This window comes from Aythya marila, assembly GCF_965140915.1.
Source record: "Aythya marila genome assembly, chromosome: 8".
Taxonomy (NCBI): Eukaryota; Metazoa; Chordata; class Aves; order Anseriformes; family Anatidae; genus Aythya; species Aythya marila.
The window spans coordinates 10,740,772-10,752,715 of NC_139049.1; the positions used below are offsets into that span (position 1 = coordinate 10,740,772).

Sequence of the window (11,944 nt, forward strand, 5' to 3'; positions counted from 1 at the left end):
ATTAGTTTATCACACATCAGTATTAGCAAATTGTAAATCCCACTGAAATGAATTTGAAAAGGCCTTAAAGAGAGGCCCAGAACCAATGAAGTTTCTGGAGACAAATAAGGTTTTTTGTTGGTTTTTCTTATCCCACAAAAATGTTGTTAGTGGTAGCAGTTGTATCTTTTTTTATCATAGTCTGTTGTTCTAACTGCCTACATGTTTAGTTTTTAAGAAGTTAAACTCAGCATGGCCAGGAGGTTTTCGCTACATTTCTGATGCTGCTCGATAAGGCTTGCCATGAGAAAGCACACTTCTTAGGTGGACAGTGCAGCATTTAGTGACTATTCATGTGCAACAGGCAGGTAAGCTTAGTCATTTCTTTTTGTTCATCAAACAGGGTCTGTTCAGGTGTTCTGTATGCGTGGAATGAACATCTTGCATCTAAAAGATAGTAGTAAGGAAGCAGGATCTGCTGTCTTTTGGAGCTTTTGATTAGTTTAGGGCAGATAAATGGACAGACTTAATTTCGGTAGGTCTTGGATCATGGCCTGAATGTCAAAATCCACAGTATGCACTTGTTTCCCTGTGGCATGTAGATGTGAGGGCAGTGCTTTCAGAATGTGAACACTTTATCACAAAGCTTTTAAATGCAAGCTTTAATTTTTTGTTGTCCAGTTTATAATAATTTGTTACTGTACTAGTATTAAACTAGAGTTACCTCATTCCTTTCCCCATTGTGGTCATAGTTGGTGGTCATATTCCCTGCTAGTTGTCATTTTAGTATTTTTTTCATACTGTTGTTTCAAAGCCATGTTTATATAAATTACGTACTGCAACCTGATCATGTTGCAATCCAGTTCGGGTCTCACTAATATGTATTGAATCAAATTATGCTCTTACGCTGTGGGCAGTTATTGTAGCAATTTTGAAGACCGCGATTTGATTCTTCAAGGGAAAAAGATTTTCCCAGAGCTTGGAGATCCACACATACTGCACCGAAATAAGGACACTGGTCTTCATAAACAGTATTCTTCATACAGCAACTTCTTAATGTGCTTGGTTGCTTATGTATCACTGCTCTCATCTTAGATTGCACGAGGAGAAGCTTCCTAACAGCTCTTTGTGTCCCCTAACACGCAGCTGATGTCCACAGCACAACGTATGGCCCTTAGCCCAAAGAGCAAGGATAGTTGAGGTAGGAAGGGAACCAAAGGTGAAAAGTTTTGTCCAAAGCCAGGTGCCAGAGCATTCAGCAGAGCAGTTCTCTCCTGGCTGCTCTCTGTGCCCCGTTGACCAGACCACACCACCTCTCCAAGGTGTGTGGTCCCTGATCACGGAGGATCGTGTTGCACACGTTTAATTTACTGTAAGAGCTGTTTAATTGCTCTGAACAATCACACTAGTATGCTAATAGATGAAATAGGTTGCTTGGGAATATTTTGAAGGTGTAATTTTTTTCAGCAAGGTGCAGATGTCGTTTGGGAAGAGTTAGTGCTGAGGTTTTAATGCACTTCAGCTTTTTTGGAATATAGGATACTAGGGCCTCTTTCACTTGCACTCGTCTTTCACATTTTTGGGCTGCTTTTGATTTTATTATATTCCACCTGCAGTTGGCCTCGTTTAACCAACATGGTCTAGGTGGCTATTAAGAATTTTAAAAGAATGCCAAAATGCTGCAGCAGTTAGCTCCAGTCCTGTGGAATGTCCTACCAAAAAATCCCCCAAACCTGGGTCTGCCTCTTTTGAAATGTAACATTAATTAATTCCCACGTTCTGTCTGCTGCTCTTAGTCCCTCCAGATGTGCTACTAGGAATAGACTGGCTCCCTGGTTACAAGCCATCTGGGCTCTGTAAACTGATTTGCACTTATATTAAACAATAAGTGAACAGAACGCGGAAGAGTTATTAAAGCAAATGTACATTGCTTATAAATCTCAAAGTAAAATATTAAAACGTAGTAAATGGGAATGGAATGTGCAAATGAAGACCTGCCTGTTTTTAATGAGTTTAGCTGTGACCTTCTTGATTTCAACCAAAAGAAAAGAATTTTATTTTTCTCTTTAAAATGAAAAAAAAGAAAAAGAAACTATAAAACTGCTTACAGAAGTATCTGAGACAAAAACAAGGAAATATAATGTTCTAAACTTGACTGGTCCAAACCACTCAAGCTGCTGTGACAGCTCATAAAACTGAGAGTAGTTTTTAACTGGACTCTGTTTTACATTGCCAGAGTGAATTTTCCTTGCAGGAAGTAGCCAGAAGGTTTATTTAGTTTCCAGACTGCTGCTTTGATCTTTCCATTCTGTCACTTCTCAGGTTACATAGCCCTTTTTCACTGCAGTAAATCTGCAACAGTTAATGAGAATAAAATTTCCTCCTTCTCACTGATCGCATGCTGTTAAATGCCAAACCACAGCCAGCAGCATATTTGCAGAATTCAGCTGCACTGTACAAAAACAGCACAATCAGTTTAATCTTGTTGTTTTTGTAATTCATTTTATTGAGCTTTCCTTTTTCAAGTGACCTATTTTATCAAGACAAGTGGTTGCAAGGCCAGACCTGGAAGAAAGATTTAAAACTGTAATAAAGTGAAGGGTATTTTGTACGCTACGTATAAGCATGCTCACAGGATTCAAAATTAAACATACAATGAGTAGTTCTTAAGTCCCATATATCAGTGGGATATTTCTGATCGTTATTATCTGAAATGAACGTGTGCTGCAAACAAGTCTCTGGTATTAAAAAACAAATGAACATATCAAATTAATTTCTTTTGCCACATAGTTGAAATTGCGTTGATTATAAAATTTGACACGGAATCTGTCTTTATCAGCCTCAGTCATGCATGTATGATGACAGCTACCCTTCTCTCCCTCTGGAAAACAAAAAGATTTTTTTAACCATGGGACTTAAAGGGAAAAAAAAGTCTACAAGTTTAGAGAGTTTATTTGCCTTCTGGGTTTTGAGCTTTTTAAGTTTTGTTGTTTTTTTCCAAGGCTCCCTGCCCAACTTTTAGCCTAGAAACATTTTATTTTCCTTCCATTTAATTAAAGTTGAAATTTTTGCATAATAATGTTGCTCAAAGATGTAGATCTCCAAGAAAATATTCAACATCTGTATTTGTATCTGGTGCGTTCCCTGGTGTATCTAGTGGTAGAGCAAAGAAAAGTGGTAAGAGGCGCTCAGATTTACTTCCTTCTTGATTTCCACTAAAACGATCACTGGCCTGGGATGGATTTTGACAGGACTTCACTAGGGCCTTGCGTTGATAAATAAACGGGTTGAAATCTGGATAATCCTCTCTGGTGGCAAAAATATCGAATGTTTATTCATCGGTAATAATGCTCCCATTGCGTTTGCTGTGTGTGCTCTAGCGAACACTGCAAATCCCCTAGTAATGTTAACTTTCAGAAGAGACTTTGAAAGCTTTTATTGGCTGCAGCTGTAACCCAAGGCAGAGCAGATTTTTTTTTGACTCTTCCCTCCTTCCCTGCAGCATCTGGATTATCCTCCCTGTCGAGTTGCCTGGTTCTTGGTGCTGAGCCTGGAGGCAGCACGACTATCAGCCAGTAACCTGTTGGCACAGCTCTGGGTATTTGTGCACAAGGGCCAACTTTTCTCCCGGTTTGTACTGAAGCACAGAGCTGAGTGGCAGTGCTTGGACTTGAGGAGCTTGTATAAATATTAAAGGAATAATTGTTCAGCTAGGAGTGCTTCAGTCCAAGGCACTGAGAACTGGCATTTTTGCTTCGACTGCTTATCTGGGAGCGCATTTCCATAGTGACCCTGATCTGTAACCTAGCACAGGAAGCAAGAAACACTTCTCGTCTGGAAACAGGAAGGCTGCTCGGAAGCCTGGGCAAGATGTGGATCAGATCCTGAGCTGATACAGGCAGTGACAAGTCACCTCTGTGGAGCTGCCACTTCAGGATCTTATTCTGCTCTGGCTCTTGGCTGAAGCTGCCGTACAAAGCATAATACTGACATCACCAGAGCTCAGTAAAAGAGATGTTTGAAACAGCCCCAAGCCAGACTTATTGCTGGGTTAAGGTGAAGGCAATGTGCTCTTCAATTTATGGTGTTGACACAAATACTTTAGTCTGCCCAAGAAGAGAGGGGGAGGAAAAGACATCTTCTTTGATTATTTTTTTTATTGCCTGTTTCTGAGGGCCTTTTTTATGTTGTAGTTTTTAATTAATTTTTTAGAAATGGATGTATCTAATCAGCGGGTTTGGGCAGTTGTTGAGCCAAGAGCATAGGAGAGGTTTCTGTCAGGCTTATAATGGAAAGTCAGAACTCTTGGTTTCCGTTCCAGCTCTGACTGTGCACTTGACCTTTAACAAATCCTGTGCAGAATAGCTGAGAAACTCCCCTACCGTGTGGTGGAGCTGTGCGTCTGGGTGAGGGAACGCTGGGGAAGTTATTCTGATGGCTTTCGGAGGAACAGGAGAGTTGTACGAAACACCTGAATCACTGATTTCCCTGCTGGCTGTCATCTGGATTGGTTGCTTTCCTAGCAGTTGAGAAAGCCTTTTTTTTTCTTTTTGAGGGGTGTTGTAGATGAAGGCTTCTGATTCTTTTCTACTGGTCTAATTTGAGTCTTCTAATTACTGCAATTGATCATCTGGTGTCTTTAATGTTTGGTTTGGTTTTCTGTCAATACTGCAGCTGGGAAACTGAGGTCATGGAGAAAAAGAGCAGCTTGCCTGGGATCACACAGCAGGTAACTGACAGAGCAAGAAACTGAGCCCGAGTCCCGGGCTGCTTTCACAGAGCTGAGATGGCAAGCTCCATGGCTTTCAAGCAAGGTTCTGCCTGAATTTGGCTGAGCAGGGTCATTTGTTTTCAGCTCAGTGCTTTCTTCCCCTTCAGTTGGGAAATATGTTTTTTAAATGCTGCCTTCCCACCAGTGAGTTCTGGCATGCTGGTTGCTTGATGCGTAGCTGGAGCCTGACACAGAAGATGCAGTGCTCGCATATCCACAATTGTCAGATCTGCATTTGTTTATAATTAAATGGCAGAAACAGCGGTATTGTGCTGAGATACAACTGGGCACCCAGTCCAGAAACAACTGGAAACTTTAAGTCATTAAGTGCACTGCAGAAAGCTGGATCACATGGAAGGGGAGACATGATCATATCCATAAAAGCTGTATCATGGTGCACAAGGGAGCTAAAATAACATCGCCTGGGTTCGTTCTGACATCTCTTATCTTTTGAGCAAATACAGTATTACTCTTAAAAGAACATTAATATTAAATGCTAACGTAGAGGCAGGCTTGGTGTTTGATGCAGAGTCCCTGCCCCAAAGCTCCCCTCCCACTTGAGCCTGAGGGATAGAAAGTATGGGGAAAAAAGCTTCCCAGATAGGGGAGAAAGTGGGGCTGTAAGAGGCAGAATTTAAGAGGCTTGTGGTTTATAGTTTAACGTCATTACCAGTAGTGGAAGAATCTATGGTTACAGAACATTTATATAAAGAAATGTGTTGTTTTTTTGTTTTTTTTTTCAAGGCTTCTCAGTTGTATGCTGTTTCTCTCTAACCAATGGTTTGCCTTCTTACTTTGAAGGACAGGAAAAATTATGGCTGGCAATGCAAAACTGAAGCAGCAGCTGGCACAGAAGTAAACAGGATCATCTTCTCAATTGCTAGACCCTAAGCAAAGGCAAAAGCTGTATGCCATTTTCTGATGACTTCCACTGTTTCATGATGTTTATTATGAAAATAATTTAAGAGTTAGTTGGTGGCAGGTATCAGTAGAAAGGCCAGAGAGCCCTTGGTTTCCCAGACTCTGAGCCTTTGTTAACGTTGGGTTAGCTGTACCTGCAGGGTATTAGCTTCCACCACCATAAGTATTTGTTACCTGAAATAACTTAAACCAGAAGTTTCTGTCGTATTGTAGAATTCAAAAATGTTTCCTACCTCCTTTGGCAGGATGCACACCACCCTGAATCCTAAGGCTCACAAAGGGAAACGTGAGGACTTGAGGGATGCACTGCACCCTTCTCTGACTCAGCAGGGGTTTTGTGAAGCCAGAAGTGTGATCAGTGGGAGCAAGAAAAGGTGTCGCGTGTGTGAAGACGGGCTGAGTATTTAGGCCTGCAAATAACCCCCCCCAGCTCTTCATTTGAACACGTGGAGAATGGTGTGATTCCTTCCTGAGGAGCTGGTAGGGCTGCTGAGAGCTGTGCACGTTGTGTTTGCCTGGTCTTATCAAGGTCAGAGTGCCTAGTGAATTATAAACTTATATATTTTACAATAAAATGTGCTTTTATTGTAAAATAAAACTATAAAACTTGTATCCCTATTGAGTGTTGGATAGCCTGTCAGACGTGAGCCTTGCTGATGCAGATTAAGGAGAGGACTGGCAGGGCTTCAGGGCAGGCTTGTGATGAGAAAAGATGCAGCTGAAAATGTAGCTCTGGGGGAAGCTGTGTGTGCTTCAAGTAAGGTTTGTCTTGGATTTCGTTTTCAGTGGCTGGTGATTTCAGGGTGCTTTAATTTTGAACTTCTAACCATGAACCTGAAAAGGATGAAATTTCAGTCCTAAACTATAAGCTCCTAAACTAATATGGCACCCTCACAAGTCAAGGCTCTGTTCCTGGGCCACCTTTGCCTGCTCAGGCAGCCACCACCTTTTCTTTATGGTATGGTTTTTTTTTGCTGTACTGCTCCGTGCCTCCTTCCCAAGCAGTTTTTCTTTCTGGGATTACTCCAAGATCCGTGCATCCTACCAGCGGGTCTCCAGTTGGACTTCAAGGGCTTGGTTTCAAGCAAGAATTTCCCAAGTGATCTGGGATTTGCCTTTCTGAGGCCCTGCTTCTGCCAGAGGAATTAGTCCCCGTTTGAGAGCAGCTTGTCAACACCAGCACTGCTAACAGTGTGAGTGCAAGCGTGGACAGGCTCAGGTGTCTATCGCATCACAAAAACTCACAGAAAGCAGCTTTGCTCCATGGTCAGCCTGCACCCAGGTGCTAGCACAGTGCAGGCTAACCTCAGGAGCACCCCTGCCTGCACCACGAGCTCGTGAGCAGCGCAGAAACCTGCGTGGGGACCCCAGCAGAGGGCTGCTGGCGGAGTGTCTGAGGCAGCCAAGTCTTCCAGACGTGCCACAAAGCCTGTCTGAGGCTCTGCGTTCAGGAGGGAGTTCAGGAAAGTATTTTGTGGACGCAGTGGGATGCTGGCTGGCATTTCCTGCGATCGGTTGGACTTTGTTTTAAATGATGTCAGGGCACCAAGGATCTGAGACGGGCACAGTAATTTGGATGTTATGAATTGGCGTTAAGTATCAATAAGCAGAGCTGTTAAGAAATCTTCCCCGTCCTCATGCCCATCAGGAACATTTTCCTCTTCAGCATGTGTTCTTCAGCTCCCCAGCAGTACAAGCAAATTGGAAAGTTCAGCTGTCATTTGGGGAAGGTCATAGATCACACTAGCAGCCCGAGTAATCCAAGAGGTTTTAAGTATCATAGCATTTAGTTTAAAGTGAAATTTGCTCTGACAGGGGCTGGCAGACCAATAGGAAAAAGAAATATTTGTGCTTGGAGAAGTGCATGTGTAGAGACCGCGAGTATAACTGATGGCTGGAAGTGATTTCAGTCTAAAAAAAACAAATCATTAAGAGAGTGCATAGGGGTAAAATACACAGTTCATATTTTAAAGGGTCTCAAAATGAACCAGCAACTGAGGTTAGCATTACATAGTAATTAGCTGTGCTGTTCACTGTTTAACTCCATGAGCTCCAGGCGTGGTGGTAAATGTGCACAAGAAAGCAGTTGTGCTTCAGCTGCGTGGGTAGCAAGCTCCGACCAGTGCGCACGCGTGCGATTTTGTGAGACAAAGCTGCCTTAAAGAACTCGCAGGGTAGGTGTCCAGCTGAACCCGGCTGCCTAAAGGTAGGAAAATAACAATTTGGGGATGTGTACAGTTGCCTTGATGGCATAACTGTGCCTGTAACTTCCTGGGAGGACAGGCTGATGCTCTGTTGAGCACAGTTTCCGTGTAGATGCTGTATAAATAAAACCAACGACATGCTTTACCTAGGAGCAAATTTAGAAGTCGATTGCTGGTATAAATCTAAGAGCACACAGCACAAATCACCATCTCAGGCCAGTCATTAGCCCAGGAGTGTTTACAGCTGAAATCAACCATCTTTCCCGGCTGTACCCTTTCTGCTGTTCTTGGCAGGAGTGGCAAGGATTCAGCAGGACTCAGTTTTGAAACCCGTCTCCACCTCTGTAGGTTATGCTTGCAGAGTCATTGCACTTGGCTTGCCAGCCTCATGAGTAAGCCAGACTTCAGTCCGCAGACGCGTGTTTGCTGTTTTGTTGCCCTACCCCTGTTACCTCTTGAGGTTCAATAGCCTTCCCTTCCACCGAGAGGACAAGCTTTTTGCTGTTTGCTAGCCCAAACAATCAAACAAGCAAATCTGGGGATGTTTCAAGATCACTGAGATGTAAAAATGAAGCCAACTTTTTTTTTTTTTTTGAAGCAGGGGCAAGCCTTCATTTACTGATGAGAAATATTTAAATAGGGAAGAGCGGTGATTTGATCAAGGTGTTTTAATGTGATTTTCTATTCCTTTTTTTTTTTTTTTTCTTTTTAAACTGTCCAAAGCAGTTATCAGCTGATCCATCTCCTCCAGTTTTCTTCAGGACACTAACATATGTCTAAACCATTTGAAAATAACTGATACTCCTCAAAGTTTAAACTCTAGGGATCTTTACCTAATTACTTACACATTTATAAAAAAAATTATATATATAAAAATGATTTGCTGAGAATGTAATTGAAACCATATTTTCCCTGCTCACTTTATCAATTTAAATATATTTAAAAGTTTTTGAATAAGGATTTCTGAACTGGAAGTAGCTGGGAGAGCTCTGCCTGCAGCCGTAGAGACCCATTGCCACCTCGTGGCTCAGCGTCGTTATTGCACCTCACCCAAAGGAAAAAAGGATTTGGGTTTGGTTGCAGAATGAACAAGAGCTAGGAGGGACCAAAAGGAGTTCCTGAAGCTCTGCAGGTCAGGGAGCTGTGCCTGACAGCGGTCTGTCTGCATGCTGCAGAGCAGTGGCAGAAGCAAAGACCATCCCCTGACCGAAGTGAGTGCAGGCAGAGGGAAAGCTGGAGTGCAGGGTTTGGTGTTTCTGGAGACAAGAAATGCAGAGAAAGTAACAGGACTTCTCACAGTGCCATCTTTTAGCAGGCCTGAAGCTTTCGAAGACTCCCAAGAAAGCTTTTGTTTGCCAAGAACAAACAAGGGACCTGGAGAATTTGCCTCAGATGTTACCAGCACGTTTCATAATGGGCTTCTAAAAGAGTAATAGGATTTTGGAGTAGGTAAGGGTGGCCAGAGGCGGATGTGGAGCCAGAGGCATGTGCTCACGTAGCTTTGCGTTGCTGCAGGGGGCAGTACTCCTGCTCTGCTTCCTTGGCCCTGCTGAAGGGACTGCTTGGACTTTAGGGTCAGACTGATGGCACAAGGTGTGAGGCAGAGGCACTGCCAACCCAAATTCAGGCAGGCAGATGTGGAAACACCACTTCCAGGGCACTGCATTCCTCCAGAAACATTCAGGTGAAGCAGACTGGCTTTCTCAGCAGTTGGGTGAGTGGGTTGTGTTCCCTCCCTCTCAGAGGACAAACCTCAGCCTCAGACCTTCCACCTTCGCGTGATTATCAGGATATCCCACAAGTGACCCGTTTCCCTGAGAAACCAGGCACAGAGTCCTTTCCTCAGCCCTTGTGGCAGCACAAACCAAGGAAAATCTCTTTGTGAGGACAAAGTGCTGGACATGGTCCCCCAGTGCTTCAGCTGAGCCCTTTCAATCCAAGCGATGCGGGAGTGCCAGCTTTTTGGTGAGCCAGGGCCTGGGGCCCACCCATTGTACGTCTTCTGGCTGGGTCATTCTTTCCCAGGCCTTGACTGTTGCATAACCCATGTTCCATATGTCTAATTGGCAGTAATGAGCTTCAGCTTTTCCCCACTCCAAAAGCACTTTGGTTCTTTGTGTTTTGACAGTCTTCAGAAGGGAAGTTCAGCTCCTTTCAATGCATCTTCAGTCAGACAATAAATCAGAACCCTTTTCTATTTGTCCTGCTGATGTGGAAGTTAAAAAGTGACATAGCTAAGAATAGGCAGGCATCCAGTATCTTAGGCAATGCTCATTTTTCCTCTACCTCCTGCATGAGAGTTATTGTTGAGCGTGAAATATGTGCCACTTTTCCCTGCACAGTTCTTGTGCTGTGGGACTTTTTAGGTGTAAAAGATGCTCTTCTGGATGAAAAATGGCTTCTTGTGGCTCGTCAGAACGTAGCCATGTACTATACGATGAATTCTTTCTGCCATTTGCTTGTCAGTCTTGCAGCCCATCAGAAACATTGTCCTTTGCTGAACTATGTCGCTATGCCAGATATTCTCACTTTCTCATTTCTAGCTGGTGTTTGCCCAGGGGCTTCAAAAATTGGCTGTCGCTTTGGAAGAAAAATAGATTATTTGGATGTGCTGTGCAGGCGCGGGGTTACCAGTGGGCTTTGCAAGAAGCAGACTCGAAGTCTTCCCAGAAATACACGTAACCTTCAATGTACAGACAGAGAAACTGAGTCACAGAAGCAAAGTGCTTTGCCAGTAAATCCGTAGAAGGATAGGAGAGAAGAGTTGTGTGTCTCCCGGGATTTTCACTTGAGCTGAAAGTCAACCAGCTTCTTGTGAATTGCTTTTAATGCCACAGTGCCAGCTCTCCATTTCTCTGCTTTCAGATAATAAAAATAATAAAGAACTTAAAGCGTTAGTGCAATGACTTGCTAGGCCTGCCTTTCCTGGACAGGAGGTGTGTTGATTTCTCCGCAGCATACCCATTTTTGCCAGGGGAAGAGAAGCTGGAGCAGTGCTGGCTAGGGAAGATGGCTTGCTGAACTCTCCGTGGTGAGCAGAGTTGGAGCAACCAGCACCACTACACCTTCTGTAACATAGAAAAACCTTTAATTTCTTTCCCTTCTTTTTTATAGCATCGGAGTTGACGGATTTGGTCAGACACCAGGGGTTCCTGGCCGCCCAGCGACTGCATACGGGTACCGCCCGGACGAGCCGTACTACTACAGCTACGGGGCGCGATAAAACGCCCCTCATGTGCTCCAGACACTGCTCCCTGCCCCGGCCTGCAGGAGATCTGTCCCTTGGTAATGCATGACTGTACCACGACGGGTCCATCCCTCTGTATCCTTTGGCGTGTGTAGCTCTGGATAAACCTAGCCTTTCTGGGTCCAGTGTCGTAGTGACTGTTTTACTCCTCAGTTGCTCTTTATCATTTTTGTACAGTATTTGCTCTGTGACTTGAAAGCAAGCATTGAAAGCTACTGGACTGGAAAGCGTCACGTTATGTATATTAAGCTACTAATTTAATTTCTATTAAATATAAAAACCTGCGTGGTCAGTGTTGAATGTGGTGAATGCGTTTCTAAGCGACGTTTCATTTGTTTTACAAGGCATTTAAGAAGAATGCTTCATGTGAAGCGTGTTTAATGTGGACTGTTTCCCTCTAACACTTCAGTAACAGGAACACTGTTAAGCCCCAGCATTTCCTGGCACTGTCTTCACACGTAGTTACTGAAGTCCAGTCTTGGGCCTGACACCTTTTAATAATGGAAAGATGGCACAGATTCACTCCCCTTGGGCTTCAAGCATTTACAGCCTAGCTGAAAACACTCAAAATTAGAAACTGTAACACAAAAATACCTTTACCATGGGTGTTCCCGTAGGGTGAGAGAAGACTGCCACCATACTGAGGACCAGAGAGAGGAATAAAACCACTGTGGCTTGGCTCAGAATCAAGGTGCAAAGTCTTTTCCCCCAACTTCCCTATCCTAAAATATGAATGTAGCCATCCTGTCCTGGTTGTTTACAGGGGTGTAAGCTGGATCTAAACCCAGGTGATGGACTGAGAAGCAGCAGCAAAGACATTGT

The 11,944-nt window shown here is 43.6% G+C and overlaps 1 protein-coding gene across 1 annotated transcript in view; it reads left to right on the forward strand.

The window, feature by feature from the left end:
• The window catches only part of KIFAP3 (kinesin associated protein 3), a 72,071-nt gene extending 60,663 nt beyond the window's left edge, over positions 1-11,408 (forward strand). The window contains exon 20 of the mRNA XM_082766013.1: positions 10,990-11,408. Coding sequence (XP_082622139.1) covers positions 10,990-11,098 — 109 coding nt within the window. The 3' untranslated portion in view covers positions 11,099-11,408. The remainder of the gene's footprint in view (positions 1-10,989) is intronic.
• Positions 11,409-11,944: the final 536 nt, after the last annotated feature.